At 48.3% G+C, this 25,654-nt stretch overlaps 1 protein-coding gene and 1 pseudogene across 1 annotated transcript; one reads left to right on the forward strand and one right to left on the reverse strand.

Moving 5' to 3' along the window:
* The first annotated feature begins 3,260 nt into the window (after window positions 1-3,260).
* Window positions 3,261-6,184, forward strand: LOC119326113 (pentatricopeptide repeat-containing protein At4g14850-like). Its single transcript, XM_037599817.1, has one exon. The coding sequence runs from the start codon at window positions 3,326-3,328 to the stop codon at window positions 5,957-5,959; it is 2,634 nt and encodes an 877-aa protein (XP_037455714.1). The 5' UTR covers window positions 3,261-3,325; the 3' UTR covers window positions 5,960-6,184.
* Window positions 6,185-6,728: 544 nt separating this feature from the next.
* On the reverse strand, window positions 6,729-9,336 carry LOC119323581 (annotated as a pseudogene).
* Between the last annotated feature and the right edge of the window lie 16,318 nt (window positions 9,337-25,654).

The following is a 25,654-nucleotide window of genomic DNA, read 5'->3' on the forward strand; positions in this document are numbered from 1 at the left end:
CGTGGACCATAACGGGCCGTTAATAGGCCGTATTTGATAACTCTATGAAAACAGCCCAACGGGTTTTTTTGACATGAAAACGGCTAAACGTATTAACGGACCGCAAACGGGCCGACTGTAACGACGGGCTGAATTTGGCCCACAAGCAGAAAATGACAGTAACGGGCCGTATGTAACCGAATGCTGCAAATGAGCCCAAGAATCAATGGGCCCTGAGAAGGCCGAAAGATAACTTGGGCTGGAAATGGCCCAATGGAATAACGGGCCGTTAATGGGTATAAAGGGATACATTGTTCATTACGGGCCAGTTTCACCACGGGCCGTTAATGGGCCAAGAGTTACAAAGGTCCTCATCTGGGCCGAAAGAAGTCATGGGCCACACACGGGCCGGAAGTTAAAACGGGCTGAGTCATATTGGACGGCCCAGATGACGCTACTAGGCCTAATTCGGATAGGGCGTAACGGGCCCTGGGTTAGCGGGATGTAAATGGGCTATATGCGAACAGGCTGTTAATAGGCTTTCCGTGGGCCGGCCCGCCACCTTTTGACCAAGTCAAACGGGCCGGCCTTTTCACAGGAATGGGCCTTTGTTGGGCCATGCCACGTGTCGCCGTATCATAGGCACCTTCGGTCCAATGAGCGGATGACATCTGTCCCAACGGTGAGCCGACACGTGTTTCCTCCAGCTAATAATGATTTTACATGTGGAAAATCCCCATTGGTCAGGGCTGTTAACGGGTTATCGGATCCAAAACCCGACCCGATAGCTTAACGGCGTTCTGTTACGGTGGATGCCACGTGTCGGTCACCCTTGACGAAAGCAGTTCTGTGACGCGGGATTTATCGTCATGGAAGTGGACACTTCCGTGATGATAATTTTGGTAATGTCATGGAACACGTCTACGATAGCACAGGTATGGCTATCTTGATTCTGTCATAAGTTTGTCATGGATGTACATGCATGACAAAAAATGTGACCTACTGTGACAAACATGTATCATCATGGAAGTGTATTTTTTTGTAGTGCTAGGGCTCAACATATAAATAGAGGAGCAGGGCTAGCTCCTAGAACAGAAGTTTTTGTGCCTCCTCTAGTTCGTCCTAGTTGACTAATTAGAGCTAGCCCTAGCTACCTCTAATCCTCATAATTAGAAGCCCGGTGTGGTTCTAATCTCCTCCCTCTAGTTCATCCTCCGCTCTAAATCCATTGTGCTTGCCTGCTTGGCGAAGCCCTGCGGAAATAGTTTCACCACCACCGTCACCACACCGTCATGCTGCCAGAACTCATCTACTACTTCGCCCCTCTTGCTGGATCAAGAAGGCGAGGACGTCATCGAGCTGAACGTGTGCTGAACGCGGAGGTGTCGTACGTTCGGTGCTTGATCGCAACGGATTGTGAAGGTGTACGGCTACATCAACCGCGTTGATAAACGCTTCCGCTTAGCAATCTACAAGGGTATGTAGATGTTTTCCCCCTCTCGTAGCTATGCATCTCCATGGATAGATCTTGCATGTGCGTAGATTTTTTTTGTTTTACATGTAAAGTCTCCTAACATGACATGCCCCAACCGACTGAAGCTGAACTTGTACCGACCGGAGTCATCTCCAATCGGTGGCGCCAAACACCAACAGGGCGGCGTGAGCAGATCCTCGTCCATTGATCAGACCCAGCACTACTCGATGCCAGATGGGAAAACGCGGCAAGGCTCAACTAGTGGTTTCCTTCTCTACCGGCTTGGGGGCAAGCCACCTCTCAAGGGAAAGGGGATGTCAGCGCTCTAAATCAAGCAGTGGTCAACACCAACAGAATTGCTGCCATGGCAGCCAATCGAGCTGCCACGACAAACGATCCGGACAATGAAACCAATGAGGGGGAGAGGCGTGTCATCACAAGGCCACGTCGGATATATCAACCCAATCGCAAGTACGCGGGCCTAGAGTGGAGCAACCGTACTTAGGCCGCGTTCGGCTCCTCTCCGCTCCCTGGACCGCGCTCCCGGAGCGGACGAGTCTGTAGCTAATTTTCTGGAGCGGGTAAAACCGAGCTCTACAGCTCCACGGAGGGATTCCGAACAGGGCTTTAAGGGACACGATGACATGAGGGGTGGCATCCAAGTAGGATCAGGCGAACGACACCGACGACCTTTCTTTTGTTTTTTCACTTTCTTCTTTCCTCCTCCCCAAATTGTATCTGAAGAAACCTACTACTGTCTGCAATGTGTATCTGAACTGAAAGTAAGATTTAGTGCCTAAGAGCAACTCCAACACAGGGCCCAAATGAACATGAATTTTGTCCATTTTTTGTTTATTTGGGTCGTCTTTCGCCTAGCGGACATGAGAGGACACGCGCGGCCCGTGGATGTACCCAACGCACAGACCTCAAGCGAACAAGCGATGACGAGATGCAACCCCCACGTTCCTCCCGCGCCGTCGTTGCTGCGTTCCTCTCGCGCAGCCGTCGCATGGCCTTCCCCTCCCTCCAGCACACCGCCACGGCCTCCTCCTCCCCCAGCACGCCAACGTTGCCTCCCCTCTGAACAATGCGCCGCCGCTGCCACCCTCTCTCCCAGCACGCCGTCGTTGCCTCCCCCTCCCCACGGCGCGTCGCTGCAACCTCCTCCTTCCTAGCGCGCCGTCGTTGCCCCCCTTCAAACAACGCGGCGCCGCTGCCTTCCCTCCCCACAGTGCGCTTTCGCGGCCTGCCCCTCCGCCAGCGTTCCGCAGCAGAAAGGAGGTGTGCCGCCGTCGAGCTTCTCCGGGCTTCCCTGCTCCGGTGAAGTAGCAACAGAAAGGAGGTGCACCGCCGCCGAGCTCCTCCGGGCCGCCCGCACCAGCAGAAAGGAGGTGCGCCGCTGCCGAGCTCCTCCGGGCCGCCGCCGTAGATCTCACTGTTGCTCCCCGCCAAGATCAGAACGGGAGGCGGCGGCCCTTGCCAGTGAGCGCGGCGGCGGCCTGCGCCGGCTGCCTCGTCGCGTCGGTTGTGGAGGCAGAGGCCGAACTGCTAGTGCAGGTCGCTGATACGTGGGACCAGGGCAGACACGCGAGGGCATGAGTTGGGGACGAGAGCGTCCGCTTTTGTCCGTCGCAGACCCATTTGTGGCTCAAATTTGGGCTCAGTTTAGGTCGAGTCGGACAACAAGCTGATAGCAAGCGGACGCTTTGTCCGTTTGAATCACCCCATTGGGTCAATTTTTTATCGGGATGACTCAAATGGACGAAACGGGTCGCTGGATTGGAGTTGCTCTAACAGTTCCCCCTCCGTGCCTCGACCTTCGCGTTGCGGCGGCGCCCCTGTTTCTGTTTGTTAGAACAGAATGCCCTTCCGATGAGAAGCCCGGAGAGCATCAGCCCGCTCCTCACCCGCTACGCCACCTCGCAGTCTCTGCTCCTGGGAGCCCACATCCACGCCCACCTCCTCAAGTCCGGCCTCCTCGGCGCCTTCCGCAACCACCTCCTCTCCTTCTACTCCAAGTGCCGCCTCCCCGGCAGCGCCCGCAGGGTGTTCGACGAAACCCCGGACCCGTGCCACGTCTCCTGGTCCTCGCTCGTCACCGCCTACTCCAACAATGCGCTGCCCCGGGACGCGCTCGCGGCGTTCCGGGCCATGCGCGCGCGCGGTGTCCGCTGCAACGAGTTCGCGCTCCCCATCGTGCTCAAGTGCGCGCCGGACGCCGGGCTCGGCGTGCAGGTGCACGCGGTCGCGGTCTCCACGGGGCTCAGCGGGGACATCTTCGTCGCCAACGCGCTCGTCGCCATGTACGGTGGGTTTGGCTTTGTGGACGAGGCGAGGAGGGTGTTCGACGAGGCCGCCCGCGACCGGAATGCCGTATCTTGGAACGGCCTGATGTCGGCTTTCGTCAAGAATGACCGATGCAGCGATGCTGTCGAGCTGTTTGGCGAGATGGTGTGGGGCGGGGTGCGGCCGAACGAGTTTGGATTCTCCTGTGTCGTGAATGCCTGCACTGGCTCTAGGGATCTGGAAGCCGGCAGGAAGGTGCACGCCATGGTGGTACGGACGGGGTATGACAAGGACGTCTTCACTGCCAATGCGTTGGTTGACATGTATTCGAAGCTGGGGGACATTCATATGGCAGCAGCTGTTTTTGGGAAGGTACCCAAGACGGATGTCGTCTCGTGGAATGCTTTCATTTCTGGGTGTGTGCTTCATGGACATGATCAGCATGCACTGGAGCTGTTGCTGCAGATGAAGTCTTCAGGTCTGGTGCCTAACGTGTTCACGTTGTCCAGCATCCTGAAGGCCTGCCCTGGTGCTGGTGCATTCACTCTGGGCCGGCAAATTCACGGGTTCATGATCAAATCCTGTGCGGATTCAGATGACTATATCGGTGTTGGTCTTGTGGATATGTATGCAAAGTATGATCTTTTGGATGATGCGAGGAAGGTGTTCGACTGGATCCCTCGAAAGGATTTGGTTTTGTGGAATGCACTGATCTCAGGTTGCTCTCATGGAGGATGCCATGGCGAGGCACTGTCTCTCTTTTGCAGGATGAGGAAGGAAGGTTTTGACATCAGTAGGACGACCCTGGCTGCTGTTCTCAAGTCAACAGCAAGCTTGGAGGCAATCAGTGACACAACGCAGGTTCATGCTGTTGCAGAGAAGATAGGGTTCCTTTCTGATTCTCATGTTGTCAATGGTCTTATTGATTCATATTGGAAGTGCAATTGCCTCCATTATGCAAATAGAATGTTCAAAGAACACAGTTCTGATAACATCATAGCTTTTACATCAATGATCACAGCACTCTCGCAGCGTGACCATGGCGAAGATGCAATAAAGTTGTTCATGGAGATGCTAAGAAAGGGTCTCGAGCCAGACCCCTTTGTGCTAAGTAGCCTCCTGAATGCTTGTGCTAGCTTGTCAGCATATGAGCAAGGGAAGCAAGTGCATGCTCACCTGATCAAGAGGAAATTCATGACAGATGTGTTTGCAGGGAATGCTCTTGTGTACACATATGCAAAGTGCGGGAGCATAGAGGATGCAGATCTGGCCTTCTCCGGACTGCCGGAGAAGGGAGTTGTCTCATGGTCTGCAATGATAGGAGGGCTAGCACAACATGGGCATGGGAAGAGAGCATTAGATGTGTTCTGCAGGATGGTTGATGAGCGCATTGCTCCAAACCATATCACGCTGACTAGTGTTCTCTGTGCTTGTAACCATGCAGGGCTTGTTGATGAGGCCAAGCGATACTTCAGTTCAATGAAGGAGATGTTTGGAGTTGACAGGACGGAGGAGCATTACTCATGCATGATTGATCTTCTCGGTCGTGCCGGTAAACTAGATGACGCAATGGAGCTTGTCAACAGCATGCCGTTTCAAGCCAATGCTGCAGTTTGGGGGGCACTACTTGCAGCCTCAAGAGTACACCGAGATCCAGAACTGGGAAAGCTGGCAGCTGAAAAGCTCTTCATCCTGGAGCCGGAGAAGTCGGGCACACATGTGTTGCTCGCAAACACGTATGCATCTGCAGGCATGTGGGACGAGGTGGCTAAGGTGAGAAAATTGATGAAAGAGAGTAAGGTCAAGAAGGAGCCTGCCATGAGCTGGGTTGAATTGAAGGACAGGGTGCATACTTTCATTGTGGGTGACAAGAGCCACCCAAGGGCAAGGGACATATACGCAAAGCTAGAAGAACTGGGAGATCTGATGAGCAAAGCTGGTTATGTTCCGAATCTAGAGGTTGATCTCCATGATGTAGACAAGAGCGAAAAGGAGTTGCTTCTTTCTCATCACAGTGAGAGGCTGGCCGTCGCATTTGCGTTGATCAGCACCCCACCTGGAGCGCCCATTAGGGTCAAGAAAAACCTGCGCATATGCAGAGATTGCCACGTCGCATTCAAGTTCATTTCAAATATCGTTTCAAGGGAGATTATCATCAGAGACATCAACAGGTTCCATCATTTCAGTGATGGGGCATGTTCTTGCGGTGATTACTGGTAAAAACGATTCTGCGTATGATTTTTCTTATAGCTTGTCAAGGGCTGATGGATAGAGCAGATACATGCCTTCACGGAGGTTTTTTTTTATTTCGGAAAGAGGGGATGGCCCTTGGCCTCTGCATTGAGTGACACACACAGCCATATATTATTGATTATTTTACGATGTCAAACAAATGATGTTGCAGCCATTTAACACATGTGGAAATTCCTATTTCCTAGCAACTAATGAAATGAACAGACCGTCGCAACTCACATCTTTACAAAGACTAAAAATATAGCTTTGCATCTGGGTGTGTTCCCACGCGAGATATACTACTCCCTCCGTTCACAAATATAAGACGTTCTAACCTTTTTGTGAATCGGATGTATATAGATATGTTTTAGTGTGTTTATTTGCTCATTTGAGTTTGTATGTAGCCCATGTTGAAATATCCAAAACATCTTGTGAATGCAGGGAGTACCATTTTGTGTTTGTCGAAGGATTAGTTCTTTGATGAGAAAGAACCTTAAGCATTGTCATTGTGTCATTGTCTCATTGATGAACACATACACACTGTATAAGCAACTCTTCAAGTGTACAACTCTGGTACTAGATAACATGTTTCTTAGAAATTATTTAGGTTCCATTGGAACAAATAACTGACTATATAATGTACTGTCAACATTGTGCTTATAATAGGTGGACAGACTTTGTACGAAATAGTTGAGCGTCAGTGAAGATGTTTGCGGAATAACCTCTGCAGAATTCATTTTTGAATAGTCTGATGGTATATACAGATGCTCGAGCAAAAGTAAAAACTGCATTAAGAAAGAATCTCGACGACAATTCATAGACCTCTTCAGCTTTTCTTTCACACAACATTGAGAAAAGGTGGTTGTACCTACGCACCAGGATAGGGAGGACACAGTCTAACAACCAATCTTTCATAGTTGATCAGAATATAACCACAGAGCGGCAAAAATACAAATCCAAGAGATCGTCTATTAGTAATGCTACAGGTGCCTATGTCTTCCTAGCATCGCTTCAGTTGCTGCGGGTTAGCTCCCGATTCCATTTTTTTCTTACAGTTTGAGCGACAGAAGCTTGCTTACGACGACGGCTGTAGCCCTCTCTTTTGCTGCACATCACAGATGAAGAAAAGTTTAGGTTCATAGAGAAAGTGGTATGTCAACCAGGAATCGGTTTAACCCCAGCACCAATCTAGCAAGCCATGACAGTAAATTGCAAGACTGCACAAACAAATCTAATTTTCTCTCCACATATCACTTATGCAGGTATGCTATATTAAAAAACGCTTCAAACCATATTTCTGGCAAAAAAATCTAGAATATTTAGAGAGAGAAGGAAATATTATAATACCTGATAAAAATAAGGCCTGCTGTAAGAACCATTCCTCCGACTGCCCACGAAATTCTTTCACCGACAAGCATTTCTTTTGCCCATCTCTGAAAATCTTCAAGATCCCAAGAGGCCATACCATGTAATACTGGACGATCTTTTGAAGACGTCCATGTATCAGAGATGGAATCCAAACTTGCTTTCCCGCCATAGCAGAAGGTTTCGACAACTTCACTAGGACTGGCATCAGAAACTTGCACAGAGAAACCAGCAAGGCGACATAGCTCTGTGCCGTTAGAAACCCACTTATGTGCTTTGCCACAAAGGATGTCACCTAAACCACAAGGAGATAAGGCCTGGAATAATCATAAGGGAGCATATCAGTAATCAAACTGTGAAATCATACCAACAAAAAAGATTTTTTAGCCACAACAGATTTCGACGAACACAAGAAAAACTAATTTCTGCATTATTAATAGCCACTCCCTTCGTTCAATATTAAATGTCGCTGATTTAGTACAAAGTTGTACTAAATCAGCAACACTTAATATTAATATGGAATGGAGGGAGAATGTACTGAATGGACATTGATTAGACATGATTTGTCTAAGTTATTATCTGACTATGAAAAATATCAAGCTCAATCTGGTAAGTGCACATGTACTTGCACAATAGTAATGATTTGAAATCCAGATAGTTTCAGTTGAGACATAACTCACACTCACATAACACCAGCAATGGGTGTTTACCTGTGTTTTCGTATCAATGGAGAAGTATGCCTCCGAACAAGCTTCGAAAACCATGTCACAGAATGATGCACATATAACAGGAGGTCCAGGCCTGACACCCACCCGTGGATCACAAACTGAGCACTCGAGCAACTCCCACAAATGAAGGCATTCTCCACTGCCTTCACCAGTTGACGAGAGCTTTCGCACTGAAAGCAGGGCAGGAAATGTCTGTGTCACGTCACAACATGTGTTCTGGCGGAATATCCTACATAGTGCTAGGTCTCTGCGCCCCTTTGCTGCTTTTCCAGGAGGCTTGCCTTCAGATGAGAAAGCAGGGAACCGTCCACCAGGTGAAAGACATACCCCTTTTGGTTGTGCTGTGGAGCAAGAAATTAAACATTAGTTGCACATCAGATAATTTTGAAATGTTTGCCCATGGTGCAAATCACAACGGTTCATGCCCATTTCCTCATTCAACCAAGATAACGACGAACCTCCTATTCTATCTTAAAGAAGCAGCCATTCAATCTGAAACCACAAGGCTCATATACAAGCAAGAAACTCAAAGCTATTGATTTCACAGTAAGTTCTTTGTTCATATGTCCTGTGATCGGCAGAAATGCCAAGGACCGACGTTAGTAAAGCATAAGGATAGGACAACAATGCTTCTTACTGTAAAATATAAAGGCTATATAAACATGGGTGATAACAGATCTTCCTATCCTTTGCAGTACGAACTGATAATTCATAGAATCGCTTGTCATGGATGGGAATGTGGCCCTAACATGCACATAGATCACGGTCATTTCTGAACCACCTTCCAGCAATATAAAGATTTAACTTACAAACTTAATTAAACCTATAAATCCGGAAAGACTAACTACCTACACAACAATTCCAGCGACTAAGCGCAGAACACACCAAGGATCCACTAAAACCCATCAAGATTCAAGAATCACTCAGCTACATAACTAAAAGGCTCACGTATATCATCGATAACAGCAACATATAATACACCAAAGGAAAGAAGAATAGGCGTATGGGATCACCAGAACGCGCGCGCGCGCGATTGCTCGTACCAGCCGACGCGGTTAGCGAGAAGAAGAGCAGCAGGAGGAGGATGTAAGTGAGAGTCGGACGCGGCGGCGGAGGAGGGCTCATCGGAGTCAACCTGCCCACCGGCAGGGTCTCGCGGCGGCGGGCAGGCGGGCGGCCAGCCGGCGTGATCCGTCGAGCGGATAGGCGACCAGGGAGGGGAATCAATTCGTGGTCGGATCGATCCGCTAGCGGAGTGCGGACCAGGCACCCAAGTCAACAAGCACTGCGCAATCTCTCGACGTAGATGGGCCGGTGACGACATTAGGGTCCAGTACACGGCATCAGAAAAATGTCGTGTTTGTGACTTTGGAAAAATGTTTATGCATTTCAATTAAAAAATGTAGTACATGACATTTCTGAAAAATGTTATACAATGTAAAAATGTTGGTGTAATTTTTTAAAATCATACAATTCAAAATATATATGTTACCTTTAAAACACGTTCACGCATTTCAAATATACGTTTGTGACATTTAAAAAAAATTATGCAGCGTAAAAATTTGCATAGTTTAGAAAATGTTTTGTGTCATTGAAAAAAATTGTTTTCAACATGTATTTAAAAACTGTTTAACACATATGTTTTACTCCCTCCGTCACATAATGTAAAACGTTTTTGACACTAATGTAGTAACAAAAAACGTCTTATATTATGGGATGGATGGAGTATCTTGTACTCCAAGAAGGTATATGTGCGTGCGCGCGTGCATGCCCACAAGGCTTAAGCAATACGATCAACAATTTCACCAATCCCTGTCTATTCCTTTTACATGGTATTAGCCTAGCCCCAATCCAAATTTACCTTGCCTGATGTTGAAGATGGATCAATGATCACTCGATATGGTATTATGTGACTACTAGAATTGGTGTCTGATCTTGTCAATTTCACACCTACACAAGTAATGCTTATCGAGGAGCTTGGTTAGGATGAGTGGCACAAAATTAAAGATATTGATAATGTTGAAAAAGATTCACAAATTGCATGCAAAGTAAATAGATCAAAACCTATGAGATCACTTGGAACTCACACGAGGAAGATAAATGGGCTTCGTTCAACCAAGGAATGAGCATAAAATATGTTACCACGGAAAAAGCTCGTGTTGCATGAATACTAGATGAGACGCTAGCATGATTGCTCAAATGGCTAGATACGTACTTGTGCGTAATCTATGAGAGACGAAATATGTTGTCTTTCTATCCCAAGTATGCTATGTATATATGATTCGAGATGATCTATGGTACCCAATGTGTCTCAATACTATTGCTTAGAAGCACTTTCTTTTCTTTTCTTTTCTTTTTTCTTAAAAGCTTGCTCTTTTTTTATGCATGATGTCTTTGCCACTTATGCGAAATGCTCAATCCAAGATAGCGATGATGTATGCACGAGAGTAACCTATGACACAAGAGATGACAACAAGATGTGTGCAAGCAATTGGACATATGCGGCGTATGTACCACTAAATTGCACAAGTAACGTGGCCCGACAATTCTCAATGGCTAGTCTCGGTAGGCAAGTTACGCAAACAGTTCACGGTTATCAAGGAAATGTACAATGATGTGGTTGAAGTTACCGTCCTTGCTTAGGATCGCCGCCGTGTTAAGGGATGGAGCGGTCGTTGTCGATGTCGAGTTTGTGTTGATGATGAGTGGCGGTGTTGTTGATGTCGAACCGTCCCTAATTAGCCAAACCACCTTAGAAAACGAAAACCACACTCAAAATCTCAAAGAAAATGGGTCAAAATAGGTTGGTAGCGGAAGATGGGCTGGTTAAGGTTGAAGTGGGGGTTTTGCGGAAGGCTAATGGTGGTTGAGTAGGCTAGGGTCACAGAAGAAGGTGGTGGAAACCGTGGTTTTATTTTGGGCGAAATGTAGTTTCAGCAGTCCGAGCCAGATGATTTGGGTGGGGTTTCGAATTGTTCAGGTGATGCCCAGATCGTTCAAGTGTCTATGGATTGTCTGGGCAGGTCAACCGTGGTAGAACTGGGCTGGGTATGAAAGAATTTTTGGGGAGAAATTTTTTGGGCTGGATTTTGGGATGGATTTCATGGTGGGGATGGTGGGGGAGGCTTGATACACTTGCCAAACAACAAATTCGTGGATTGAACTAACAAAATCTCAAAATAACAAAAATGCAAAAAAATTGGTAGGTATATTTTTGGTGGGTATTTTTGAATTGGAACAAAAGGCAACAAAAAATAGGCTACAAAGTGGGGGAAGGGGCTCCAAGATGTGAATCAACCTATGCACTGATCCAAGATGATGTAGGGTGAAAATCTAGTTGATAATCTTCTTCACACTTGGAGGTGGGAAATGGGAAAATTAAGAGGAATCGCAAAAGAGGAACACTCAAGAGACAAGATCCAAGGTCACTACACATCCACTAAATCCACATACACATACAAGGTTCAAGATCCAAATCCAACAATAGGAAAGTAAAAAAGGTAGATAGTTCTTCCCAAGTCTCTAAGAAAAAGGGGAGTTGTATCTATGGAGGATCTTCCCTTAGAGGGGCCTTGTATCCACTAGGGATCTTCTCACATGGAGGTATTGATCTCCATGAGATAGGTAGATAAGGAGTAAATATCTCTAGTTTATCTCATATGCTTTGCTAACCCTAATAGAGAGGAGGGGGTCATCTATTTATAGTCCAGGACATGATAGAGAGGTAGATGGGGAGTGTTGGGGGACATTGCATGAAAAACAAAAAACTCTACGCATGCGCAAGATCTATCCATGGAGATGCATAGCTACGAGAAGAAGAGAGCATCTTGATACGTCTCCAATGTATCTATAACTTTTGATTGTTCCATGTTGTTATATTATGATTCTTGAATGTTTTTCCATTATTTTATAGCAAATTTATATCATTTTTTGGGACTAACCTATAGACATAGTGCCCAGTGCCAGTTGCTATTTTTGCTTGTTTTTTACTTCACAGAACATCCCTACCAAACGGAGTCCAAACGCAGCGAACTTTTTGGAGATTCTTTTTGGACCAAAAGACAACTTGGGAACCAAGAAAACACCTAGGGGAGGCCCGTGGGGCCCATGATACACCAGGGCGCGCCAGAGGCCCCTGGCATGCCCTGGGGTATCATGGGGCCCACTGAGGTCTCCTGCATTGCCTCTTCGCCCTATAAATTCCTAAATATTCCAGAAACCCTAGGGGAGTCGACGAAAAACAATTCCAGCAGTCGCAAGTTCCAGAACCACGAGATCCAATCTAGAGACCTATTTCGGCACCTTGCCAGAGGGGAACACGATCACGGAGGGGTTCATCATCCTCATTGGTGCCTCTTCGGTGATGCGTGAGTAGTTCACCATAGACCTACAGATTCGTAGGCAATAGCTAGATGGTTTCTTCTCTCTTTTTGATTCTCCATACAATGGTCTCTTGGAGATCTATTTGATGTAATGACTTTGTGCGGTGTGTTTGTTGGGATCGGATGAAGTTCGAGTTTATGATCAGATTTTTATCCATGAATATTATTTGAGTCTTCTTTTATCTCTTATCTGCATGATTATTTATAGCCTCGTATTTCTTCTCCGAATCTTTGGTGTAGTTAGGCCAACTAGATTGATTTTTCTTGCCATGGGAAGAGGTGATTTGTGATGGGTTCGATCTTGCAGTGTCCTCTCCCAGTGACAGAAGGGGTAGCGAGGCACGCATGTATCATTGCTATTAAGGATAACAAGATGAGGGCTATTCCTACATGAATAGATCTCGTCTACATCATGTCATAGTTCTTATTGCATTACTCCGTTTCTCCATGAACTTAATAATAGTAGATGCAAGCAGGAGTCGATCTATTAATCTTGGGCGTGATGCCTATATAATGATCATTGCCTTGGATATCATCATAATTATTTGTTCTTCTATCAATTGCCCAACAGTAATTTGTTTATCCACCGTGTGCTATTTCTCAAGAGAAGCCACTAGTGAAGCCTATGCACCCCGGATTTACCTTTTATCATATTTGCTTTCCGATCTATTTTTTTGTCGCATTTATTTTTAGATCTATTATTCCAACAATCCAAAAATACCTTGCTACACTTTTTATTTGAATCTTTTTTTGTGTTCTTGCGAGATCTATTTATCCAAACTACCACAAATTTATCTATCTTTTACCGTGGAGGGATTGACAACCCCTCTTACGCGTCGGGTTGCAAGTATTTGTTCTGTGTGTGTAGGTACCATTTACATAGTGTTGCTTGGTTCTCCTACTGGACTGATACCTTGGTTTCACAATTGAGGGAAATACCTACCGTAGTTGTGCTTCATCATCCCTTCCTCTTTGGGGAAATACCGACGCAGTTTCAAGCCGCATCACATCTAGATACCCTTGTAGATCGCTAAGCGGAAACGTTTATCAACGCGGTTGATGTAGTCATACACCTTCAAGGAATTTCTGGCACTGTTTCCGGGGAGACATCATCAATATCTATCAGGTTCCTAATCGCAAATCTCATCTCCTTACAATTTACATTATTTGAAATTTGCCTCTCGTTTTCATCTCCCCAACTTCACAAAATTTGCTTATTTATTCGCCCTCTTTTTTGTTTGTCATTTCTCGTCAGATCTATCTTTTTGTTTGCGTTCTTGTTTGCCTACTTTGTTGTTATGGCTAGCTCTTCCTCTATTGCATGTACCCCTGAGAATGAGGTTCTTAATTTTAAACAAAGGGGAGGGGAGAATCTAAAATATGCTTGGTATATAGGATTTGTAGTGCTCATAATAGATCTGTTCATAAGCAATCTACCGTTCTTCTTCTTCGTAGTTTTTATGTGACCATTACCACTTAGTATAGATTCGTTTGATACGATTACCGTGGAAATTTCTTGATGTGTCCATCTTTAGATGCTTTTAATGCCATGGGAGATCTAGTGGGTTCACCACCTATCATTATTAATGAAACAATCTTAACTCTTGAGCGTGTTATGCAAAGAATAGACGCTATTGAAAAGAATATGGTCACTGATACGTCTCCGTCGTATCTATAATTTTTGATTGTTTCATGCCAATATTCTACAACTTTCATATACTTTTGGCAACTTTTTATACTATTTTTTGGGACTAACATATTGATCCAGTGCCCAGTGCCAATTCCTATCTGTTGCATGTTTTATGTTTCACAGAAACCCCATATCAAACGGAGTCCCAACGGGATAAAAACGGACGGAGAATTATTTTGGAACATTTATGATTTTTGGGAAGTAAAATCAACAAGAGACGGTGCCCGAGGGGGCCAGGAGATAGGGGGGCGCCCCAGGGAGGCAGTCGCGCCCTGGACTCTCCTGGGGCCCCCGTAAGGCGTTTGATGCTCTTATTTTGCCGGAAGAAGGATAATTTTATGAGAAAGATCTGGGCGAAAGATTCACCCCAATCAGAGTTACGGATCTCCGGATATAAAAGAAACGGTGAAGGGGAAGAATCTGAGAACGCAGAAACAGAGAGATAGATACAATCTCGGAGGGACTCTCGCCCCTCCTAGGCCATGGGAGCCAAGGGCCAGAGGGGAAACCCTTCTCCCATCTAGGGATGAGGTCAAGGAAGAAGAAGAGGAAGGGGGGCTCTCTCCCCCTTGCTTCCGGTGGCGCCGGAATGCTGTTGGGGGCCATCATCATCACCGCGATCTTCACCAACACCTCCACCATCTTCACCAACATCTCCATCACCTTCCCCCATCTATATTCAGCGGTCCACTCTCCCGCAACCCACTGTACCCTCTACTTGAACATGGTGATTTATGCTTCATATTATTATCCAATGATGTGTTGCCATCCTATGATGTCTGAGTAGATTTTCGTTGTCCTATTGGTGGTTGATGAATTGCAATGATTGATTTAATTTGCTTGTGGTTATGTTGCTGTCCTATTGTGCCCTCCGTGTCGCGCAAGCGTGAGGGATTCCCGTTGTAGGGTGTTGCAATACGTTCATGATTCTTTTATGGTGGGTTGCTTGAGTGACAGAAGCATAAACCCGAGTAAGGGGATTGTTGCGTACGGGATAAAGGGGACTTGATGCTTTAATGCTATGGTTGGGTTTTACCTTAATGAATCTTTAGTAGTTGCGGACGCTTGCTAGAGTTCCAATCATAAGTGCATATGATCCAAGAAGAGAAAGTATGTTAGCTTATGCCTCTCCCACATAAAACTTGCTATCGGTCTAGTAACGTAGTCAATCGCTTAGGGACAATTTCACAACTCCTACCACCACTTTTCCACACTCGCTATATTTACTTTATTGCTTCTTTATCTAAACAGCCCCTACTTTTTATTTACGCATTCTTTACTTTCTTGCTAACCTATCCAACAACACCTGCAAAGTACTTCTAGTTTCATACTTGTTCTAGGTAAAGCGAACGTCAAGCGTGCGTAGAGTCGTATCTGTGGAAGATAGGACTTGAGAGAGTATTTGTTCAACCTTTAGCTCCTCGTTGGGTTCGACACTCTTACTTATTGAAAGAGGCTACAACTATCCCGTATACTTGCGGGTCATCAAGACCTTTTTCTGGCGCCGTTGCCGGGGAGCAATAGCATGGGGTGAATATTCTCGTGTGTGCTTGTTTGCTTTATCACTAAGTAATTTTTATTTGCTGTCCTTAGTTGTTCTTTATCTCTAGTTATGGATATGGAACACGAAATACCAAAAAAATTAGGTGTACTTGCTACTCATGGAGATGGGGTAACTCCTAAAACCCTCGATGATCATCATGTGAGAAATATTTTGTACTACTTTGATAATCCTGAGAAAACCCAACTCAACTTTATAATGGGAGACACGTTGGATCAACGTGAATACTTTAGGGATTATCGCTTGACACAAAAAGGGGAACTATTATGGGATCAAATTCAAATGTTGAAGTGGTATGCTAGGCAACTATGCTTGAGATATGATATTACTTGTTGCTCTAGGATGAAGGCTCCACACCTTCCCTTTTCATGCAAATTTAATGATAATGAAACCTTAGCTTCTTATGCTAATGGTATATATGATTACTATGAGGTGGAACAAATAGAAGAATTTGTTGCTTTTAAGGCTGCTTATGAAATTGAATCTTTGTTTAAAAAGTATGAAGCTTTAGATGATGATGTTTATATGCCTGAAAGTCTTGCTATACTTAGATATTGCTATGAAAATTATGAATACAATTTCTTTATTAATGCATTTATTGAGAAAGTCTCCGCTGTCCAAGAAGAGAATAATATTTTGCAGGAAGCTATGGAAGAAGAAATTAATGAAACTGTGAGCTCATTGGATGAAAAAGATGATGAGGAGAGCGAAGAACAAAAGGAGGAAGAGTGGATTGATCACCTGTGCCCACCTTATAATGAGAGTAACTCTTCAACTCATACATTGTTTAATTCCCCTTCGTGCTTACTGAAGGATGATTGCTATGATCCCGTTGATTCTCTTGAAATATCCCTTTTTGATGATGCTTGCTATGCTTGTGGCCAAGATGCCAATATGAATTATGCTTATGGAGATGAACTTGCTATAGTTCCTTATGTTAAACATGAAATTGTTGCTATTGCACCCACGCATGATAGTCCTATTATCTTTTTGAATTCTCCCGACTACACTATATCGAAGAAGTTTGCGCTTATTAATGATTATATTGATGGGTTGCCTTTTACCATTGCACATGATGATTTTGATGAATGTAATATGCATGTGCTTGCTGCTCCTACTTGCAATTATTATGAGAGAGGAACTATATCTCCACCTCTTTATGTTTTCAACACGATAGAATTGCAAGAAACTGCTTATACTATTCATTGGCCTTTACTTGGTGTGCATGAATTGTTCTTTTATGACATGCCGATGCATAGGAAGAGAGTTAGACTTCGTTGTTGCATGATATATGTTACTTTTTGCTCACTACTAAATTACAAATCATTGTTAATTAAAATTGGCTTTGATATACCTTGGGATCCGGGTGGATTCATTACTTGAGCACTATATGCCTAGCTTAATGGCTTTAAAGAAAGCGCTGCCAGGGAGACAACCCGGAAGTTTTAGAGGGTCATTTATTTCTGTTGAGTGCTTTCATATAGTTTAAAAACAAAAAAATAAAGAGAGGAACCTAAAATTTTTTCAAAAAGGAAAGTGAAAGTGAGAGAGACAAGCATTGTTGAAGTGGGGGAGCTCCTTGAACTTTGTTCATGCTCACGGAAACTTTGTGAATCTTGATTACAGAAACTTTTCAACAAAAATAATTATCCCCTTGTACAATTCCATCGTATTATAAAAATAATGTGCCAAGGTTTGCCTTTAGGATGTTTACAATGCTTGTTGGTTTGTACGGTGCAGGACAGAAACTTTGGCTGTAGTGTGCGATTTTACATTTTTAACTGGAACGTCAAATAGTTCTGATTCCTTTTGCAATGTCTTGCTATACAACTTGTTTATTTTTCCTAATTTGGTAGAATTTTTGGGGTACCAGAAGTATGGTGAATGTTCAGATTGCTACAGACTGTTCTGTTTTTCACAGATTCTGTTTTTGATGCATAGTTTGCTTGTTTTGATGAATCTATCAATTTATATCAGTGGATTAAGCCATGAAAAAGTTATATTACAGTAGACACAATGCAAAAACAAATATGAATTGGTTTACAACAGTACTTAGAGTGGTGATTTGCTTTATTATACTAACGGATCTTATCGAGTTTTCTGTTGAAGTTTTGTGTGGATGAAGTGTCTAAACGAGGAGGTCTTGATATGAGGAAAAGGAAGAGAGGCAAGAGCTCAAGCTTGGGGATGCCCGAGGCACCCCAACTAAACATTCAAGGAGACTCAAGCGTCTAAGCTTGGGGATGCCCTGGAAGGCATCCCCTCTTTCTTCAACAAGTATCGGTATGTTTTCGTATTCGTTTCGTTCATGCATTATGTGCAAGTCTTGGAGCATCTTTTGCATTTAGTTTTCACTTTTCTTTTATGCACCATGCTGGTATGAGATAGTCCTTGGTTGATTTATAGAATGCTCATTGCACTTCACTTAAATCTTTTGAGTATGGCATTATAGAATGCTTCATGTGCTTCACTTATATCATTTGAAGTTTGGATTGCCTGTTTCTCTTCATATAGACAACCGCCATTTGTAGAATGCTCTTTTGCTTCATTTATATTTGTTAGAGCATGGGCATATCTTTTGTAGAAAGAATTAAACTCTGTTGCTTCACTTATATCTATTTCAGAGAGATGACAGGCATTGGTCATTCACATGGTTAGTCATAAAATCCTACATAACTTGTAGATCGCCGAATATGATATGTTTGATTCCTTGCAATAGTTTTGCGATATAAAGGTGGTGATATTAGAGTTATGCTAGTGGGTGACTGTGGATTAGTAGAAACACTTGTGTTGAGGTTTGTGATTCCCGAAGCATGCACGTATGGTGAACCGCTTTGTGATGAAGTTGGCGCACAATTTTATTTATTGATTGTCTTCCTTATGAGTGGCGGTCGGGGACGAGCGATGGTATATTCCTACCAATCTATCCCCCTAGGAGTATGCGCGTAGTACTTTATTTTCAATAGCTTGTAGATTTTTGCAATAAGTATATGAGTTCTTTATGACTAATGTTGAGTCCATGGATTATACGCACTCTCACCCTTCCATCATTGCTAGCCCCTTCGGTACCGTGCATTGCCCTTTCTCACCTCGAGAGTTGGTGCAAACTTCGCCGGTGCATCCAAATCCTGTGATATGATACGCTCTATCACACATAAGCCTCCTTATATCTTCCTCAAAATAGCCACCATACCTACCTATCATGGCATTTCCATAGCCATTCCGAGATATATTGCCATGCAACCTCCATCATCACCATATACATGACTTGAGCGTTCATTGTCATATTGCTTTGCATGATCGTAAGATAGCTAGCATGATGTTTTCATGGCTTGTCCGTTTTTTGATGTCATTGCTACGCTAGATCGTTGCACATCTCGGTACACCGCCGGAGGCATTCATATAGAGTCATATCTTTGTTCTGGATATTGAGTTGTAAGTAAATAAAAGTGTGATGATCATCATTATTAGAGCATTGCCCCAGTGAGGAAAGGATGATGGAGACTATGATTCCCCCACAAGTCGGGATGAGTTTCTGGACTTTATGAAAAAATAAAAGAGGCCAAAGAAGCCCAAATAAAAAAGAGGCCAAAGAAGACCACCAAAATAAAAAAATAAAAAAAATGAGAAAATAAAAAAATGAGAGAAAAAGAGAGAAGGGACAATGTTACTATCCTTTTACCACACTTGTGCTTCAGAGTAGAACCATGTTCTTCATAGAGAGAGCCTCCTATGCTTTCACTTTCATATACTAGTGGGAATTTTCATTATAGAACTTGGCTTGTATATTCCGATGATGGGCTTCCTCAAATGCCCGAGGTCTTCATGAGCAAGCAAGTTGGATGCACACCCACTTAGTTTTCAGTTTGAGCTTTCATACACTTAGGGCATCTCCAGCCGTTGGCCCCCCCAGGATGCATACAAATCGCCTCCTGGGGGCGAGCCGGCGATACACTCGGCGCTGGGGGCGGTTTCGCGCCCAGTCGTTGCCCCCAGCTCGCCCCCAGGCGCCGAAATTGGCCCACTTTGCAGCCCAATTTCGGCGAATAAACGGCCCATATGGGCGAGAATAGGCCCATATTCGGCGTGGTTTCGCCGTGTCTCGGCGTTCAATTATCAACACAATTATTCCTTATCACATATTTCATCACAGAAAAATCAAATACTTCAACAAAATACTACAACAACAAATAGTTCAATACAAATTATATAGTTCAACAAATAAAAACTCGTATTTCATCACGCGGCGTCCCCCTTGAGCCTCCATAGGTTCTCAATCAAATCTTTCTGCAATTGATGATGCACCTGTGGGTCTCGGATCTCCTGACACATACTGAGATAGGCAGTCCAAGTTGCAGGTAGCTGGTGATCAACTTCGGCTAGAGGACCCTGCCTGTAGTATGGTTCAGTGTCAAACACTGGGTCTTCTTGCTCGCTCTCGATGATCATGTTGTGCAAGATGACACAGCAAGTCATGATCTCCCACATTTGATCTTTTGACCAGGTCTGAGCGGGGTACCGAACAACAGCGAATCGAGATTGGAGCACACCAAATGCCCGCTCGACATCCTTCCTGCAAGCCTCCTGAAGCTTCGCAAACCAGGCGTTCTTGCCTCCTGCCACAGGGTTTGAGATCGTCTTCACAAATGTCGACCATCTCGGATAGATGCCGTCAGCTAGATAGTACCCCTTGTTGTATTGGTGCCCATTGATCTCGAAGTTCACCGGAGGAGAATGGCCCTCAACGAGCTTGGCAAAAACAGGAGAGCACTGCAGCACGTTGATGTCATTGTGAGTTCCTGGCATACCAAAGAAGGAGTGCCAAATCCAGAGGTCCTGTGTGGCTACCGCCTCAAGCACCACACTGCAACTGCCTTTGGCGCCTTTGTACATCCCCTGCCAACCAAATGGGCAGTTCTTCCATTTCCAATGCATGAAGTCGATGCTTCCAAGCATCCTAGGAAATCCTCTTGCTGCATTTTGGGATAGGATCCGAGCAGTGTCTTCCGCATTGGGTGTTCTTAAGTATTGTGGCCCAAACACTGCCACCACTGCCCGACAGAACTTGTAGAAACACTCTATGCTGGTGGACTCGGCCATGCGCCCATAGTCGTCGAGTGAATCACTGGGAGCTCCATATGCAAGCATCCTCATCGCTGTCGTGCACTTTTGGATGGAGGTGAATCCAAGAGCGCCAGTGCAATCCATCTTGCACTTGAAGTAGTCGTCGAGTGAATCACTGGAATTCACAATCCTGAGGAAGAGCTTTCGGCTCATCCGATAACGGCGCCGAAATGTTCTCTCGCCATGAAGTGGAGCATCGGCGAAGTAGTCGGAGTAGAGCATGCGGTAGCCTTGCAGACGATGCCGGTTCTTTGCTTTCACCCGCCCCAGCGCCGAGCCACCTCGACGCGGCTTTTCATTGCTCGCCAGCAGCTGGGCGAGGGCGGCGAGCACCATCAGATGCTCTTCTTCTTGGACATCGGCCGCGGCTTCCTCCACATCAAAATTATGCTAGGTAGCATTCCACATCAAAAATTATCTTTTTTATCATTTACCTACTCGAGGACGAGCAGAAAATAAGCTTGGGGATGCTGATACGTTTCCGTCGTATCTATAATTTTTGATTGTTTCATGCCAATATTCTACAACTTTCATATACTTTTGGCAACTTTTTATACTATTTTTTGGGACTAACATATTGATCCAGTGCCCAGTGCCAGTTCATGTCTGTTGCATGTTTTATGTTTCGCAAAAACCCCATATCAAACGGAGTCCAAACGGGATAAAAACGGACGGAGAATTATTTTGGAACATTTATGATTTTGGGGAAGTAAAATCAACGCGAGACGGTGCCCGAGGGGGCCAGGAGATAGGGGGACGCGCCACAGGGAGGCTGGCGCGCCCTGGACTCTCCTGGGCCCCCTGTAAGGTGGTTGATGCTCTTCTTTTGCCGCAAGAAAGATAATTTTATGAGAATGATCTGGGCAAAATATTCACCCCAATCGGAGTTACGGATCTCCGGATATAAAAGAAACGGTGAAGGGGAAGAATCTGAGAACGCAGAAATAGAGAGATAGATCCAATCTCGGAGGGGCTCTCGCCCCTCCCAAGCCATGGGAGCCAAGGACCAGGGGGGAAACCCTTCTCCCATCTAGGGAGGAGGTCGAGGAATAAGAAGAATAAGAAGGGGGGCTCTCTCCCCCTTGCTTCCGGTGGCGCCGGAATGCTGCCGGGGGCCATCATCATCACTGCGATCTTCACCAACACCTCCATCATCTTCACCAACATCTCCATCACCTTCCCCCATCTATATTCAGCAATCCACTCTCTCGCAACCCACTGTACCCTCTACTTGAACATGGTGCTTTAGGGCATCTCCAGCCGTTGGCCCCCTAGGGGGCGTCTAAAAGCGCCGCCTGGGGGTGAGCCGGCGCAAAAAAAGGCCCTGGGGGCGAGTCGGTCCCCAGCCGTCGGCCCCCAGGGCCGCCCCCAGGCGCGTATTAAAAAAACAAGGGCCGTTCGGCGAAGTTATGATAAAAAGTAGTTAAACTTTGGCTAATTATGGCAAATTTCGGCGAAATTCGCGCATTTTCATTACATTAACCTAATCTAAAAAAGAAAAGGGCTGAAGTCGTCGCCGCCATTGTCGTCGTCGGCCTTCTCCTCCTTGACGCGGGCTCCCCTACTGGACCCGGCGTCGCCATGGCGGACTGGCAGCGGCGTGTCGTCGTCGTCGTCGTCGCTGTCGCATAGGACGACGACCCCATCTTCATCGCGGCCGCGTCGGCGCTCCTCGAAGCGGCGTAGGGCGGCGCGCTGGCACTCCTTCGCCTTCTCCCGGCGTGCCTTCTCCATTGCAATGGAGTCCTGGCGCGCCCATTCTAGGTCCGCGTCGTCGTTGTCGAACTCCGCCTTCACCGGCGCCAGCCCCGGCTCCATCTTCACCGGCGCCAGCCCCGGCTCCGTCTTCGGCTTGACGAAGCGCGGAGTAGCCGACGAGGAGGAGGTGCGCCGGCCGCCCTCGTTGATGATGATGCCGGTGCTGCGGGTGCGCCGGCCGAGCGGCGACTCCGCCGCGGGCTCGGCCTTGACGCTGAGCAGGGCCGGAGTGCCGGAGGAGTGCGATGAGGATCGGGAGGAGGGAGAGGAGGAGGAGGACCTGAACCTCCTTGGCGACCATAGCCCGAGCGTCGGTGCTGCGACGCCACCGGGGGGTACGCCAACGGCAGATCGTTGCCGCCCTCGAGGTACGTGAGCACGCCCTCGAGTGTGCGGCCGGGGACGCCCCACCAGAGGTGGCGCCCCTCGCTGTTCTGCCGGCCATCGACCACCGGTGCGCCGTTGGTGGACGCCAATCGCTGCTGCTGGCGGCGCTCAAAATACGCCGCCCAGGCCGCGTGGTTGTCGGCGGCATACTGGGGGAGGGAGAGTTGGGCGTCGGTGAGGGACGCGCGCACCATCTCGACCTCCTCGTTGAAGTACTTCGGCTTCGCCACGGCGTCGGGCAACGGGGTAATGGGCACTCCCCCGGTGCTGAGTCTCCACCCCGTTGGCCCGACGCGCATGTCCGGCGGCGCCGGGATGTTCGCCTGGAACAGGAGCCAGGACTCTTGTTCGCGGAGCGAACGACGGCCGAAGCCGTTGGCCGCCGCCTCGTCTCCGGGGAAGCATTCTGCCATGGCGACGGCGGGGCTGGGCGGGCTCGGGAGAGATAGAGGGAGGGGCTGGGCGGCGGCGCTCGGGAGAGGCAGGGAGAGGGAGGGGCTGGACGGCGGCGAGGGGCGGGGCTGGTGTGGGCACAGGCGAGTGGAGGCCACCGTCTTTTATAGCCGGGCCGCGCCCGTGTGTACGCGTGCGAGGGAGGGGAGGCATCGGCGTGCCTTCCCGTGAAGCGCCGCCCGTGAGGGCATCTCCAGCCGTTGGCCCCCGAGGGGGCGTCTAAAAGCGCCGCCTGGGGGTGAGCCGGCGCAAAAAATGGCCCTGGGGGCGAGTCAGTCCCCAGCCGTCGGCCCCCAGGGCCGCCCCCAGGCGCGTATTAAAAAAAACAAGGGCCGTTCGGCAAAGTTATGATAAAAAGTAGTTAAATTTCGGCTAAACATGGCAAATTCGGCGAAATTCGCGCATTTTCATTACATTAACCTAATCTAAAAAAGAAAAGGGCTGAAGGTCGCCGCCATCGTTGTCGTCGGCCTTCTCCTCCTTGACGCGGGCGCCCCTGCTGGACCCGACGTCGCCATGGCGGACTGGCGGCGGCGCGTCGTCATCGTCGTCATCGCTGTCGCATAGGACGACGACCCCGTCTTCATCGCGGCCGCGTCAGCGCTCCTCAAAGCGGCGCAGGGCAGCGCGCTGGCGCTCCTTCGCCTTCTCCCGGCGCGACTTCTCCATCGCAATGGAGTCCTGGCGTGCCCATTCTAGGGTCGCGTCGTCGTCGTTGAACTCCGCCTTCACCGGCGCCAGCCCCGGCTCCGTCTTCACCGGCGCCAGCCCCGGCTCCATCTTCACCGGCGCTAGCCCCGGCTCCATGTTTGGCTTGACAAAGCGCGGAGGAGCCGACGAGGAGGAGGCGCGCCGGCCGCCCTCATTGATGACGATGCCGGCGCTGCGGGTGCACCGGCCGAGCGGCGACTCCGCCGCGGGCTCGGCCTTAACGCCGAGCAGGGCCGGAGTGCCGGAGGAGTGCGATGAGGATCGGGAGGAGGAAGAAGAGGAGGAGGACCTGAACCTGCTTGGCGCCCATGGCCCGACGCGTCGGTGCTGCACCGCCGCCGGGGGGTACGCCAACGGCGGGTCGTTGCCGCCCTCGAGGTACATGAGCACGCCCTCGAGTGTGCGGCCGGGGACGCCCCACCAGAGGTGGCGCCCCTTGCTGTTCTGCCGGCCGCCGACCACCAGCGCGCCGTTGGTGGACGCCAATCGCTGCTGCTGGCGACGCTCGAAATATGCCGCCCAGGCCGCGTGGTTGTCGGTGGCGTACTGGGGGAGGGAGAGTTGGGCGTCGGTGAGGGACGCGTGCACGATCTCGACCTCCTCGGCGAAGTACTTCGGCTTCGCCACAGCGTCGGGCAACGGGGGAATGGGCACTCCCCCAGTGCTGAGTCTCCACCCCGTTGGCCCGGCGCGCATGTCCGGCGGCGCCGTGATGTTCGCCTGGAACAGGAGCCAGGACACCTGTTCGCGGAGCGAACGGCGACCGAAGCCGTTGGCCGCCGCCTCGTCTCCGGGGAAGCGTTCTGCCATGGCGACGGCGGGGCTGGGCGGGCTCGGGAGAGATAGAGGGAGGGGCTGGGCGGCGGCGCTCGGGAGAGGCAGGGAGAGGGAGGGGCTGTACGGCGGCGAGGGGCGGGGCTAGTGTGGGCACAGGCGAGTGGAGGCCGCCGGCTTTTATAGCCGGGCCGCGCCCGTGTGTACGCATGCGAGGGAGGGGAGGCGTCGGCGTGTCGTCCCGTGAAGCGCCGCTTGTGAGGAATCAATGGCAAGGCTGACCGGCGGCAGCCTTGCCATTGATTCCCCGCGGGAACCGAGGCCGTTGGGGGAAGACGAGGCGCCGAGTCGCTGACGCGGCTGGCCTGCGTCTTTTTCGTGCCAAAACAGCTCGCCCCGGTGCCCCCGGGCGCCCCCAGCGCGCCAGGTTCGGGCTGGGTCCACCGGCGCTGTTTTCGGCCCAAGCCGGCGAAAATCGGGCTCCTGGGGGCGCGACTGGGCCGTTTTTTTGGCGTCGACGCGAAAAAAACGCCTGGGGAGGCCTTCCTGGGGGCGCGACTGGAGATGCCCTGAGGAATCAATGGCAAGGCTGACCGGCGGCAGCCTTGCCATTGATTCCCCGCGGGAACCGAGGCCGTTGGGGGAAGACGAGGCGCCGAGTCGCTGACGCAGCTGGCCCGCGTCTTTTTCGTGCCAAAACAGCTCGACCCGGCGCCCCCGGGCGCCCCCCAGCGTGCCGGGTTCGGGCTG

The sequence above is a fragment of the Triticum dicoccoides genome, chromosome 6B (genome assembly GCF_002162155.2).
Source record: "Triticum dicoccoides isolate Atlit2015 ecotype Zavitan chromosome 6B, WEW_v2.0, whole genome shotgun sequence".
In the NCBI taxonomy this organism is placed as follows: Eukaryota; Viridiplantae; Streptophyta; class Magnoliopsida; order Poales; family Poaceae; genus Triticum; species Triticum dicoccoides.